Source organism: Hirundo rustica, chromosome 2 (assembly GCF_015227805.2).
Source record: "Hirundo rustica isolate bHirRus1 chromosome 2, bHirRus1.pri.v3, whole genome shotgun sequence".
Taxonomy (NCBI): Eukaryota; Metazoa; Chordata; class Aves; order Passeriformes; family Hirundinidae; genus Hirundo; species Hirundo rustica.
The window spans coordinates 48,325,617-48,340,863 of NC_053451.1; the positions used below are offsets into that span (position 1 = coordinate 48,325,617).

The window sequence follows — 15,247 nt, forward strand, 5'->3', positions numbered from 1 at the left end:
GAAATTTACAATTCATGAAATGACAGTTAAATAAAAAGGAAAAAATAGTGTATCTTCATAACAAGTTTATGTTCTCCAGAACTGGGATCTTCAAAAAATAGCATCTAATTCTTGAAAGGTATTTGGGCAAATTCAGTTGGACTTGATTATCTTAAGGGTCTTTTCCAGTCTAACTGATTCTATTCTAAGTCCTTCTCACCTCTCTCAGCTTGAGAAGAGGTTTTATGTTTGTGATTGATTGGTTTTTTGTCCATGTTTGTTGCTTTTCTATTACTCCTAGTGTACTGTCAATAAAGAAAAAGAAATGGGGTGAGAGAAGATTTGAATAAACTGATCCAGTTTATCAAAAAATGCTTATTTTCTATTTTCTCCTTTTCCTTATACTGAAATACTTGGCACTGGTGTTTATACTTTCATTTAAATATGAAATGATAGTATGTATAGTGTAATCTGATAGAAATAAATTTATCAGGGAGAGAGAAGATAACTGAGGCTTATCCTGAAAAACAATCTCATATCTAGCATCTGAAAGTAAGAAGCCAGACATCTGCAGTCCAAGCCTCAGAGTAATTCATATTATACAGCAAATAACTGCATACTAACTTAAAATAGGTCATGGGAGTATAATAATAAAGGAAAGAGAAAGATCTAATGGCAGGAAATAGGACTGCAAACAGAGGAAAAAATATAGGGCAAAACTATAAAGCTCAATGTTTGTTGCATCTGCCTTCCTAGTTCCTGTGCAAAGGTCTCAAATGTTCTATATTTCATAGTTTAAGGCCAGTCCTGTCTCTTAGCATATTAAAGATTTGCTAAATTAGGATTAAAGCTCTTGAAGGAGCTAGGATCAAAGCTTTTATAGCCAGTGTTGAAGTGCATATTCTAATGCTTATAATTGCTAAATAGAAATTGATTTGGCATATTATATGCATCATAACTTACAGCCGAGTTAATTAATTGGCAGTTACATTTCTTCCTAGGTAGCCTGTGGCACTTTTTGATTAATTTTTAAACAAATTTAGTTCAGATTTCCTATTTCCTATGCTTTTTTTCCTTCTCCCATGGCCTAAATGGGTTGACTGAAAAAATATTCATAGGTCCTTTCTACATTATGATGATATTGCATTTTACAAGAAAATCGTGAAGAAGTTGGATTCTACTCAGAAGAGCAAACTGTTCTTTGCAAATGTGAGAGACAAAAACTCTCCACTCTTGTCCTGGGTCATGAATCAGCACAGAAATGTGGGAGCCAGAGCCCAGCTTGAATGCACAAAGATGCAAGGGCTGAATCACGGAACCAGATCATTTCTCGAGCGCAAGTTCAATGCTATGAGCCAGCTATGAGCTGGAAATATTTCCAGCTTGGGACTTATTCTGCTGTTCTTACAAAAAATGCCCATTAAAATACTGAGAGATTTGTCACTGGTTTTAACAAAGCAACTTTTTTTTTGTGATAAATAGTAAATGTTTCGCATTTGTAAACCTGATAGCTTTTTTCTCCAATTCTCATGGGCAAATGGGTTTTATAGCTGTCATTTGGAATATTCAACAGGCCTCTGAAAGCATAAGTTAGTGAAGTGTGCTCATGTCCACAATCAGGTCTCTTTCCAGGAACTAGAGGGGCGCAGATAACAATGAGCATATTTTGCAATAAGAACATACTGGGGGTTCTTTTTTCCTCACAGAAATTATTTGGCAGTACAATTTCTCTGATAAAATGTACCTAAAACACCTCCAGCTTTATTTTTAGTTATCTAAGCATCTCCCAGAATTGGGCAAGAATATTTTAAATAACTTCCAATAAAAATTCCACTGTATATTTTCTTATTCTCTTATCTACCTTTGTAAATAATATAACCTTTTGTGACTTAACAGTAGCCTCATTTTCATTAATAGAAGGTCTTCCATTTCTCCATTTACTTTTGGAGAAGGTATCAATTCTTTATTTGGTGTAGCTGCATATCGATAGTGTAATATACGTATTTTCGAAGAGCCATTCATATAGTAAGACCATAACTTTTTGAAAGTTTGCAGTGCTCTGAACACCAGAAGCACAAGGAGGGAAATACAGCCTTTGTAAGCAATTTGGAGCTCCATGTTGTCTGGGTTTATAGATTTATAGTGTAATATCTGTGATAATGGTTTTTCTGCAGGTTGGGGAAAGGCCTGCAAAAGATGAATTTTGCCCTCCACCATACAGTCACTATGAGGTGCCACCAAGCTTTTATCGATCTGCCATGATCCTGAAGCCACAGTTAGGGCTGGGTGCCGTGTCCAGGTTGCCGTCTGCCAAGAGCAGGATTCTCATTGCGAGTCAAAGGTCCTCAGGGAGTTGTCTCCATCAGCAAGGAGAGATAACAAGTGCTCCCAGCCTCTACCATCCTGATGCTTCAGGTAAAGTATGAACTTTCTTTCCTTTCCCTTTACTGTAGTGACCAATAATTTGAGACGCAGAAATCACAAAATGAGCAACATTTTGACCTGATACTACAAATCTCCAACAGCACTCTTTGAGGTGTGTCTTTTTATCCTGCAACAAAGACTGGCTAGGGAGCCTGGGACTTGTGCAAAGGTTGTTTAGCAGGTCATTGCCAAAGAAAGAGAATAGTTTTCAATAATAATTCTCTTTTTTTTTTACCTTTTTATCTTCCTCTGCCTTGTAAATGCCTGAAAAATCTTTGGTTTTGTTCTGAAAAATCTTTTGTTTTGTTTAGGGAAGGTAGTGGGACATTTTCTTCCATTAGGAAGACCCCACCGTTCAGCCTGGATTTGACATTCGCCACCATGTTGTGCTCTGAAAACCTGGGCAGTGTTCAAATGTGCCAGCAGAGATCTTGATTCTTTGAAGGCCTGATGTACACCTCTTTGGAGACAACAATTCTAACACCTTTTTCTTCCTAGCTACTGCCCAGATCAGCATTACCCTGGGCAGAATTACAGGGGAGAGAAAAGCACAAGAAGAGCTGGAACAAGTATACAATGTCACGAGAAAGAGACAGTAATTGCTTCTACAGAACACTCCTTAGTAGCCTGGAAAAACGTGGAGGTTTGAAAAATGCACATTTCAACAGGAGCAAGTTCAGAGACAGCTGAAAATCAGTCATTGCCAGAGTGAAGTGTAGCAGCTCTTTAACAGCCTGGAATGCTGCAGAGGTTTTTAAAAATAGACATAAGAGCTAGAGTTAATTAATGACTTAAGGTCACAGGATCCCTATTCTTGCCCCAGGATGGGATTCTTTCTGATGTACGGTTATTTAACCTCTTCATGAAGAACTATTTATAAAAATCTTCAATATGAGATCTTGGAGCCTCTGAAAGCAGGACTCCCCCAATGCATTAACTATTTTCGAGTTAGAAGTGTTCCCTGGTGTTTTGCCTTATGCCCTTTGTTACAGTTTGCTTCCTCTTTCACCTGGAGTAGTTGTGAGGTCTTTTCCTCTTTGCAGATATTTGAAAACTATTACTGTCTCCCCCCAGCATCCATTTTTCCATGCTAAGAAGTAGGAGAAATTTAGAAAAATTCAGAATGGAAATGCACCAGAGCATCTTGACTTTACCCTGAGAGGACAGTCTCAGTCAGTAATACTGGTTGGCAGGATTTAGGGTTTATCAGAAAAATCAAGGTTCTCTGTAATATGATATCTCTTGCCAGTATCCTTTACTATCTGACCCTACATCTGGAGGGTGTCTGTGCTGATGCCATTAGCAGAAGCTGACCAAACTCAGCTGAGACACCCCAAGATTGCAGGCTGGGTGGTAAAAAACCTTTCAGCCCTGTGACTTGAGTTCAGCCAGCACTGAACATGGGGATTCAGGTACAGTATTTGGATCATAATTTCCATTTAAATGGAACTGCAAGAGGCTGTTAGTTCAGGATATGAGTAGGGTAAGCCCTTGTGTTGTAGGAACCAATTTGGGACATAGACATGAGAGAAAATGCAAACAGGACCTATTACTAAATAAACATTTTTTTTCTGATCCTTGGAAATGAGCACTGCCTTCATTTTCATTCATCCATCACCCACCCATTATCTGCATTATCCTGCATCATTGAAGCTAGCAGACATGACTTTTCCTTAGCCACATTTAATCCATGCAGGAGCTTGTCTTGCATGTATTCATTTACTGTCTTCCTATGTTATGTGGTATTCTAAGATGTAAACAAAATCAGCTTATCAGTCCCATTTTTTTGTGCGTAGTACTGCCTTTAAAAAAGCCAATACATGAGAAGTATACATAAGTAAATTGCACAAGCTCTTACTGTGATTGTGTGCCACTAAAGTTGTATTCTTAGCATTTTCATATTTCTCAAAAGCGTTGGGGTTTTTTTTGTTGTTATTTTTAATTTTTGTTTGTTTGTTTGTTTTTTTGTTTGTTTGGTTTTTTAATCAGTGGGGTTTTTTTGGACCTTGTCTGCTTTGGAGGTCAAATTTAATTCTGTTAATAATAGCTCTCCATAATTTCCTTCCTACAACTGTTGTTTTGCTTGTTTCTCTCTGGTCTATTGATACCTTACTGTTTCAGAAAGGGTATTAAAGATAACTCCTGGTAGTCCAATAATCTGTCATCTCTTTCAGGACCTCAAAGTGTGTCTCATCTGGTCTTTGGGCTCTGACTGTTTTTATGGATTTTAAATTACACAAGACTTGTTCTGGAGAGGTTGCTAATGTCTCCAGTTTTTCACTGTCCACCCCAGGACACATTGTTTTCACTTCTGGCATCTCACCTTCCATTTTCCTTGCAGGATGAAGAATGTGTTTAATTTTTCTGCAATACCTTATTCTGTTGCAAAGTACTTTTCATTGCTCTCCTTTGGTTCAATACCTCCTCTTACTTATCTTTCATGTACTTCTGAAATCTTATGTTGGTTTCTTTACATCCATTTATTTTTTTGTAGTTTATTTCCCAATTATCCATTCAAGATTTTCTTATAATTACCTTTTCCTTGATTAAAGCCTTTTTCCTTGTATGCCTCAAATAACTTAATCCTTCTCTCAACAATGTGTAAGTTCATAGGTCAGCTTACCAGACTTTTTTCTTTAATACTTCCTTTTAAGAAGAATAAATTGCTCCTGAAAGAGGCTGAGGTGACAGAAGACAGCACAAGATTGGTGTAGGAGTACAGAGGCGTCAGAGACTTGATTCCTGTGCCTGTATCCACAGCAGAGCACACAAGCAGACCAGAGACGGGTTGCTGGTTTCCATGGAAGGAATGAATGAGACAGCAACCCCTGGCATGCCAGAGCTGTAGGAGGTGTTAATTACAAGGGCTCATAGACACCTTTTACCCATCTGTGTTAAGGTACCCAACACCATTTTCAACCACTTTCCTGCGCCTGTAGCAATATTTGCAGTATATTTGATCTGCATCATTGGTTCTGCTGCACTGTTTGAAAAACAGGATTAAACACAGCTTTGATAGAGTCATATTTGCAAACATGAACAAATGACATGCACGAACATATGGTCAGCATCTGAGATGCAGAGCCAGTAAGACTTGCTCACGGGTGTTGTGGAGTGTGAGAGCTTGTCTAACTTCAGCAAAAGCAGCTAGGGGCTATGGGGTATTTTTCTGTCAGGGATACCAGGCCTGCCTTTAAGATTGCTAATCAGCATCTCTTGCAGCTTGATCCTGAGCTTTTAATCCAGTTTCCAATCCTAGAGATATCAGTCCTGCCTGAGGTAATGGAAACAGAGGGATCTAGCCAGTTGCTGTCCCGTGACAAAGTGTGCAGTGCCATGGAGGTTTTTAAACTGAAATCACTGTGGCACAGTATTGAGGACAGCAGCAGTGCCTCATTAATGAGGGTTTTATTCCCCTTTGCCGTACCATTCATAATGCAGCAGTCTGGTTAAGCAGCACTGATAAGCTGAGTGGTTTGGCCCATGTATAACACTAATCCTCATAAAACTGACTCTGAAGTAATTGATAATTAAATCCCTGAACTGCAGTGATGGACTGCAAGTATTATAAGTGCAATAAGGGTTTTGTTAGTTTTATGTTATGCCAAGTAGAAAGTAAAATAAGGGTGAGTGTTCCCTCAAGTGTGATCTCTATGTGTGATGCCTAAAGCGTGGTTGGTCCAGCGATCCTTCTTCATCGGTAGGATATAGGATGCGGTGGCATTGCCTGCAAATGCCTTACAAAGCACTGCTGCTCCTTCAGGGGTGCTTTGCCTCAGGTGGGTCAGACAAGCAGCCTGACTGTAAGAAAAGAGTTCTGCAAAGTAGGTAAAATAGGAAGTCAATGAATTGTGATATAGGTGCCATAGAGTCTCTGAAAGCTTAATATTTGTTTATTTTATGTAAATAGACTTTCTATGGGAAATTTGTAATTCAAAACAAGTATTGAAGCATACTATGTCTATAACATGTAAAATATTAATATGTTTTCTTGGTTATAAAAACTTCTTGAAGCAAGTGTGTTAGGATTTGCATTCATTAGCTGATTATTTTGATGGAATTAATGTCTGATTTTGAAAAGGGTAACAGAGATCTCATCATTAAAACTTCACTTTAATTATGCTCATTAATTTAATTCTACATTTTTCAGTAGTGTTTAGGGTATTTTTTTCTCAAAGAGTGAGTTAATGAAATGTTACTTGCTTATCACCTCTCTGTGCATTAAACTTGTCAGTCCTGAGGGTCTAGTTGCTCCTCTCATTTCTAAGCAAGTCAACTTTCATTGAAGACAGAATTTACCCATAAATCGGGATGACAATGTTTCTCATTCCTCAGACAGACACAGATATATGCATTTATTTGTGTCTTTGCAAATGCATAATGTATTTAATCTCAAATGCCACAATGTGTCTACAGCTTTCACCCAGCAGGGAAGCTTTGTTTCCATGTTTATTCTCAGGAGTAAACAACCTAATAATGACCCATTCATTGAACATGTATATTAGATTTGATGATAGAAAAGAGGGTTTGAGGCTACTTCCTGAAATCTTACCTTACTGCTCCTCCAGCTCTGTCTGTACTTGCAGTCTGAGGTGCTTGGGTGTGAACTGGCAAGCTTCTCAACTGTTTGAGAAAAGAGGGACAGGGGAATAGTTCAGAGAGGAAAATGTTCTGTCTTCCACTAACCTGCAGAGTTTTCAGCTGGCACTCTGTTTTCTTTGAGAGAGCAATCTGACTGTATTTCATTAAAAAAAAAAATAAAATTAAGTTTCAAAGGGTGCACGTACTTCCTCATGAGTGTTTTTAAGAACATCGTCATCTTACTTGAGACATCGCCATCTGCCACCTCTCTGCTCCAGTTACTGTGTCTTCAGGAAGCTAAACCCCATCACATTAGACGGGTTGTCTATACGACAGTTGTAGCAAGCTGTCATTCACAAGCACAGTACATGGAGCAATCTGGGTGAAGGATCAGGCAAATATTTCCTACCTTGCCTCCTGCCTGGTGAGAGCCAGGCATTGTCTCTGGCTGGACATCCACAGCCCTTCTGAGCAGCCAGTGAGCAGCAGCTGGACAGATGAGATGCAGCTGCAGTGCAGAGAAGTGTTCTGGCTGCTCTGGGCTGCCAGTGGAAAATGCAATGGGTGAGTCTCATGCAGGGATGATTCCTGTGCTGCAAGTTTTTGAGTGGTGTCGTGCTTTTCACATTAGCTGCCAAGTGAACACGGACATTTGCAGCTTGAATGAACTGTGAGATGACAAGTTCTTGGGATGTTCAGAGTGTGTTAACCAGCCTTGATTTGCCTGGGAGCTGGGAAGGCACAGAGCAGGTTTTTTGTGCTTTTAAATCTGAGTCATGAGGAGGTGAGAGTTTACTACCCTATGATGGTGGACTGACCCATCAGAAATTAATCAATGTCCAGCAGTGACAGCTGTTTGGCCTTTGGAACTGAACTGTCCCAGGCTTGACAGCATTTGGATGAGAGGCCATCAGGGCAGGTGGGCTCAGTCTGCTCACTGCTGTTTAGGTGTAAATCATGACAACCTCTCTTTTAAAGCCCCTTTCCTCAGTTCTCGTTCGGAGAGAAGCTGTTATGTCTATGCAGGAAAACCACAAAGGTAGTGGCAGCAGAATAGGTTTCTCACTTTTGTGATTTATTTTTAATCTGCGAAGACAGCAATGTTTGGGTTAACTCTGAGCTGGGTTAACTCAGCTTGTATTATCTCTGACTGATGCGGAGACATTGGAAGTAAGTCCTTTATCCCAGATTTCCCAATATGAAATGAGAATAGCGATGTTCAGATCATCAGTAAATGAGAGAAAATGACATCTAATGATTAAAGTTTCAACAGAAATACTGGTTAAAAAAAAAAATAAAAAGGGAAAGCAAAGAAAACAAAAAAAAACCCCTACAACCAGATAATAAAGACTTGCCAAGGATCCCTGAATTATGGAGTTTTAAAGTTTTAAACTGCTACTCTTTTTCATAAGAACATATCTGTATAACTCATTTCTTTAATTTTTCATTCATTTCAGCTAAAGCATATTTCAAATTTCACAGAGAAGTAACATGAAAGTTGCTTTTCACCCGTGCACGAAGATGCAATTCTCGTGCAGTGGGGATGCATAAGAAGTGAAGTTCAGACTTTTATTAGGTCTCTCTTGGCACATTTAGTTTGTGTCAATCAGTCCCTAACTCAAAATGTTTTTATGTTTCTGGATGGGAACAGCTTGAAGTGTCCTAGAAAATCACTTGTGTGCATACAGACAACAATAGTTAATTCTATAATTAGCTTCAGGCAGTGAGACAACTAGAAATATTTTTAAGCTTATTTTGGCAGATTTTTATTAAAATAAAAGCTGCTCATTAAAATAACTTTCGTTTTGAACTCCCAGACCATGTTTGCAGGAGTACTTCTATACTTTTAAGGAACAGAAATAAAGCAAAAAACATGCATGAGAAAACTTGATAATGTTTAGAACAGAAAATATATACAACAGGCTGATGTCTCATGTATTTTAATGAGAAAGAATACAAAAAATTACTTAATTTTAAGGATTTGAATGCATCCCTAATGAGGATAATGTCCTGCCCTGAGGTCTTCATGGTACAGAAGAACAGGATTACAAAGAAGAGAAGTGAAAAATAATTTAAGGATGGTGATGAGTTCAAGATGCAAAATATTGTTAGTTCAGGGGGAATTTGAATTGAAGTCATAAACTAGGAATACATTAAAAACTATGAGGAAAAAAACAATGAATCCTCCAAGTCTGGAAGACTGACTTTGAGGAAAAGGTAAAGACGGTTGGGTGGTTTGTCACCAAAACCTTTTTGGTTTTAAGGAAATTCTTTTTCAGTGACACTCATGGTGCTTGGTCACAGACTGTAGAGAACAGTCAGTCTGGGGATTTGATGTGGGCATCCCCATGGTTGAGCTGGGACCTGGGAGTCTCAGGTGAGCCACATTGCCCTAGGCCAAGTACGTTTGAAAGCCATTTCTAACTTTATCCCACTGCCCTAGTGGATTTTCCCCTATTTTGTTGCAGGAAGTCCGTGATATTTATAGTTTGTTCTTGTAAAATAGAAATATCTCTCCCTCCACCTCAGTTTTCAAAGATTCTTAAGAAAAAGAAATCTCAGGTTATGTAGCCCAGGTGCATTTTTGGAAGCCTGTAAAACCCACAAGAGACATCCCCATACCTTCTCCCTGCTGCACCTGCAGCTGCTCAGCACGAGTACTTGTCTTGGCTTCAGTTCTGGAGGGTGCCTGGGCTTGATCCTGCCGCTGATGCAGCACATGCAATATTTTGCAGCGGGTAGGGAAGAAGTCTTGGCTTTGCAAGAAGCCTGGTTGCTTTTCAGCTAGCCATAAATCAGCTGCAGTAGACCACTGCCAAAGCAGCACTGCACAAACCTGGCAGTAAACTGATGGTGACCGTCACTGCTTATCTCTTCCCTGTGCTAATGTGCCTGATCTGCCGTTCACCTGCACCTGGAACCCATGGCTACTTCTGAGACTCTCTTCACAATATCCAAATAAAGCTACATTCAGGATCATATTCCAAAATTGCCTTTGCTGGTGCCAGAAAAGTGAATGGGGATTTTAGCAGTCTTTTATTACTCATTATAGATATTTGTTATTTTCATTTGGATTACTCTGCACAGCATGTGCTTCTCTGGGCTGGCAAAGGTGCTGTAGACATTCATCTTCTTGAGTCTTAATAAAGGCCTCAACCTGGGAAAAGTGCGTACAAAAATGCATTTTTAAGAGCTTAGAGTAAACGAATAAATTGTTTTATTCACTGAGCAAGGAGAATTTTACAGGAATATGTTTTACAGGAGAACAAAACTCTTTTAGCTTGGTATTACACCTATTTCTTTTTCAATAGGAAAGGCTTAGTTACGTTAAACAAAACTTAGCATTAGTATTGTGATGAGGTACACAAATACCTTTAAAAATCCCTGTAACATTTTTCTGCTCAAAGGAGTTAGTCTTGTTTTCTCTAAAGTCTTCTCAAAGTGAAATGCTTCATTAAAATTAATAAGGCTGTGACCTACATAGTTTACAAAAGGATTAAATACTGTAATAATATGACCATATTCTTACTGTGCAGTTAATTTGTATTTTTCTTTATATTATGAATGTTCACTTCTCCCTTTGAAGTTTGTCTCGCTCTAGTGTACAAATAGTGTTCACTGAATAGGAATGGGAAAAGGGTGACTTTGTGGCCTTTTCTGGCAGAATGTGTTGACAGCTTTAATGCTGCCTTGTCTCCTATCCCACTGGTCTTGATTAAACACTCTAGCATCATGTTTTGGAGATTGTTGTTAATGGTTTTTTTTAAAAAAATATGTACTTTTGCGGCACAGGATTCCACAAGGAACAGGAATCTGGTATTCTCAAATCAAGGAAGGAAAGCTCTGTCTGAATTTATGCACACCTGAAGGCTGGAGTCACTTAGTATCCAGACCTTCCAGCCAAAAGCGAACTCTAATCTTTGGTCCTCGACCTTGAAGGCAAGACTGCCATGGTCATGGACCTTTGCCCTGTGAAGGAAAAGAGGAACATTTGTGAACCTGCAAATTTTCTGTATTTGCCTAGAAAAGTTTGCCTGAGCAAGAGCAGCAGTGTACAGGTTAGAACAGAAGCTGAAGGCAGATGAGTGGTTAGTAACCACAGGCAGACGTCACAGCTGAACTGCTGTTGTGGTCTAAGTTCAGGTGTTACAAACCTGCTACTGGCACTTGTCTGAGACTTGGTGGCTGTCACTCACGAAGGCTGATGTCTTAGCAAGAAGTCCACCAGTGGAAATGGACAGTGGTATGTTAAAAAAGTAGAATTTTACAGGTCACGTCCTTGTTCCCAGGCTTGGCACAAGAAAAGGGAATTTTTTTTAGTGGAATTTGAAAGAAAAAACTTCAAAGAAGTGTTTACTTTGATGAAATACAAAGAAGTTCTGTGTCCTTGAAGAGGATTGTTGCTGGTCTACAATACTTTCCAAAATTAGAGGTTATGCATAGCATGTTTGACTATGTGAGTTTTTTAATTGGCACACACTAAATGTAAAATTAGAAAGTGATACAGCATTGCAGAAGATAACATTAAAAGAAATTCATAGCAGTGTTGAACTATGTTACTTTGCTAAAAGTTTGAGTTATTCCATGGGTATTTGGCACTTTTCATCTTTTAAAAATTATTGTGACTTGTAATTTTTCCTCCAAGTGTCTTTTCAATGCAGCAAAGAATAAGACATTGCTGCAGTTTGATCAGCCATTAAGACTCGTATTCAGTATTAATACTACCTTTATGAAGCTGGGATCTACAGGTAATGGTCAGTGTCTCACAATTAATTTGTTTAACAAATATTTCTTTTTCCTTCTTTCAGTTGATCTTAAGAAAGGATCATGTCCAAGTGCTGCAAAATCAAATCTCCCCAAGCCCTGCCCGTCTGGACTTCGTCCCCCAGGTTACTCACGGTTGCCAGCAGCTAAGCTGGCCGCATTTGGTTTTGTCAGGAGCTCAAGTGTGTCCTCTGTCTCCAGCAACCAGTCAAATGACAGCGCTCAGAGTGACCAGAGCAGGACAACTAACCGTAAGTCCCAAAAATGCCCTTCTTTCTGGAGGGATATTAAATATATATCTTGGTTGCCCAATGATGTTTTAAAAATATTAATAATAATTTATATTAATGATCAATCATTAAATTCTAACAACTATTTAAAATATCAATAGTAACAGATTAATAGGACCTGAATGCTGAGGAGGTTGTTTCCCCTGCTGTAGGGAAAATCCCATTAAGAGTGAATCTGAGACATTCTTTCTTGTATTTTGTTTTTACCTGGAACAGCCCTTCTTGCAAGATGAAACAGTAAATAAACAGAGTGAACTGTGTTTGGCAAGTACATGGCAGCCAATGCAGAACAGGAGAAATACTGTCTAAAATAAGAGATACAATTCTCATCTACTTTTCTTCTGTTTCTTAATATTCAGTATGATAAATTTAGTTTAGAAAATAGAGCAAATAATGCCAGTGGTATGAAAGGGATCAGGACTGATATCGCAGTACATCCACCAGACTTTGAATGATCCCGTTGGCAGAAATGTCATTCCAAATCCTATTTTCTGTAAAGACTGTTAATTTTATTAAGTACAAAATAATACCCACTGGATTGTGCAGTCCTTGGGAAATGTGCACATGCCCTGGGCTCAGGGCAGAAGAGGGGATTGAGGGATTTTCATGCCCGTTTTTCTTTGAAGACTGGATTGAGCCTGAACTGTGTCAATATCAAAGCAAGTGGTATCAGCCCAGGAGGGGTGCAGACAGGGCAACCAGGTGACATGAAGCAGCAGAGGAGACAAGATGCTGCAGGCTCCTAAATCTTTCCCTGTTTGTATTAATTTGAAATTAATTAAAATAAATACAATTTATTAATATAGTCCAAAACCCCAAGGATTTTCTCTTTCTGCTTTACATGGGGTGATTAAAATGCAAAAGAGTAATGTCAGCAGGGACTTTTAACTTTTCCAATGCCCCCAAACATGCTTGTATCTTGTTTTACCATTGGACTGATCACTCATTTTTGGTTATTTCCTAATAAACTTTACTTTGAGGTTAGTCAACCTCTTTCACTTTGTGCTTTTACCCTGCATTTATGACTTTGGTTCTTTTATCTGGTGTTGTAATCTTTCAGTCTTTATTTACATAAAACCTGCATTAAGGACAGAGTTACCTGATATCTCTTAAGATCTAAGCTACATCTCTGCAAGTAATATTGTTGTTTAGCAGTTTCAGGTGGGAATCTGAAAAAAATGACATCTGTAGGTACAACACTATCCTTGAATGCACTGGATGTATGCAGGTTCATACTAATCCAAAAGCAAAATACTCCGAGCTGCTGAATTTGAATTAATTGATTTCTATTTAAAAAACTGTGGAAGAATAATCAGTAATCTTGGGCATAGAAAGTTATATCTGATTCTTCAGTTCTCTTAAAAGAAGTTGATTTGATTTAATTTATTTATTCTGGTGTATTTTTATACTGTCTTTGTACATTAAGCCCATAAAAACTGAAACCACATTCCAATCACTGGAAGAATGTGGAAGCATTTGGTTTCAGCTGACTCAGCTGAGGATGGTAGCACTCTTTAATGTTGGGACCAGGACGTTGTGACCAGCTTGTGCATATTACAAGATCAGTTTTGATGGGTATGAAAATTACCCAGGGGAAGTGTTCTGCTTGTATGAATTCCTGTAGAGATGAGCTCAGCCCATCATCTGATGAAAAACAGTGTCTATGACTTTGCTTTTGCTGCCAAGTTAGATGACTCATGGAAGCTGTTGTCTTGTTTCCCTCCACCTCCATGTGAGAGCAAGAGAATGAGCCCCTCCCAAGGGTCATCTCTCTCACGTGGCTCCTGTGACATGCACTGATGTCTGGCCCGGAAGTCTTTTACTTTTCTTTAGTTCCAAAAGGATAGCGCTTCCTCCTGGACAACAGTGAGGGAAGAAGGTGTGTTGCCAAGCAGGTGAGGGCACATCTGGTGTTTAGGGTAAGCCCTTGGTAAGTCATCCCACAAGGTGACACCTAACATCACCTGCTTTCTTTGGATTAAAGACATGACTCCCGTTCATGGGGCAAATAGGTAGGAAGAAAAAAAAGTTTCCTTCCTGTTAATTTATTAACTTTCATAGAAATGTTTTCTGCATGAAACGGTGGCGTCTTTTTCTATTTATAATCTGTATGCCAGCAAGAGTTAAATTGGTTGTGCAGCACCCAGGGAGTACAAATTAGTTGTTTTTTATTCTACTGCAGCTTATTTAACACAGAGCAGCAGTGCATTTCGGCAAGCACAGAAAGGATGTAGGGGAGAAGTACTGGCTCAGGAATTTTAGCATGACATATTATTTCTTCCCCTCACTGTCTGCTGGAGGAACAGTTTTATTTAAATTAGATAAATAGCTGATTCTGTAGCTATTACCTGAGATCATGTGTTTTACTAAATCAGGTCTCCTAGAGGGCAAGAAAAAGTTTTACTGCTAATTTCCTAGCTCAGTAGGGTAGAAAAATGCAAAATTATCCAGCATTAGAAGTCTTCAAACACACATAACACAAATTTCTATTTAAGCAGCATCTCTGCATGTCAGGGAGACAAAAGTAGTTGATAACATCTTACAAGTCTGCATTTGTTACAAATAGAGGAACTGCTACTGTTGTAAATCAAGGGGCTCATTTTGAAATCATGACATATTGTAGGTTACTAAAAAGCCAATGACTATGGCTAGGTGAGAGGAAAACTGGTTTATTTTAGGGACAGAGTGTTTTAGGGTAAACAGTGATTCTTTAAGGGACCCCGGTGAGATCCTGTTCTTGCTTTTCTCTCCTCTTCCAGATGTCTTGTGGTGCTAGTTCTGCCTAAACATATTTCTTTTCAGAAGTCCCAGCTAGTGTCTCTGCCTAGGGAGTAAAACCCACTTGTTTAGAATAAGGAGTTATGATGTTTGTGTTGAGGGGAAGTTTGTTAATGGAGCTGCCATGTGGCAGCTTTGTTCTTCACCAGATTTCTCCCCTTCCCGTGACCCCTCTAAAGGCAGTAATCCTGGATGTGCACGGAGCCTGTGCTGTGCTTCTTGGTTGACTTTCTGGCGATACCTCGCATATTCAGATTGACTCGATTAAACGGGTTTGAAGCGGTGGGACTGTGCTCTTTCCCCATGGTGAGACAGGACACACTGCTCAGTACTGGTCTGCTTGTCCTCGGGTCCTTCCTGGAGTTCCATCCCAGGACTGTGGGTATCAGCCAGGCTGCTCTTTGCCAATAACATGCCATCAGTGACAGTCT

General features: G+C 39.1%; 1 protein-coding gene across 3 annotated transcripts in view; it reads left to right on the forward strand.

Moving 5' to 3' along the window:
• Positions 1 to 15,247, forward strand: part of MTUS2 (microtubule associated scaffold protein 2) — a 273,696-nt gene that overhangs the window by 112,194 nt on the left and 146,255 nt on the right. For all 3 annotated transcript variants that reach the window (XM_040057241.2, XM_040057243.2, XM_058419555.1), the window contains 2 exons: positions 2,154 to 2,394; positions 11,793 to 11,999. In XM_040057241.2, the coding sequence (XP_039913175.1) occupies positions 2,154 to 2,394; positions 11,793 to 11,999 (448 nt within the window). The remainder of the gene's footprint in view (positions 1 to 2,153; positions 2,395 to 11,792; positions 12,000 to 15,247) is intronic.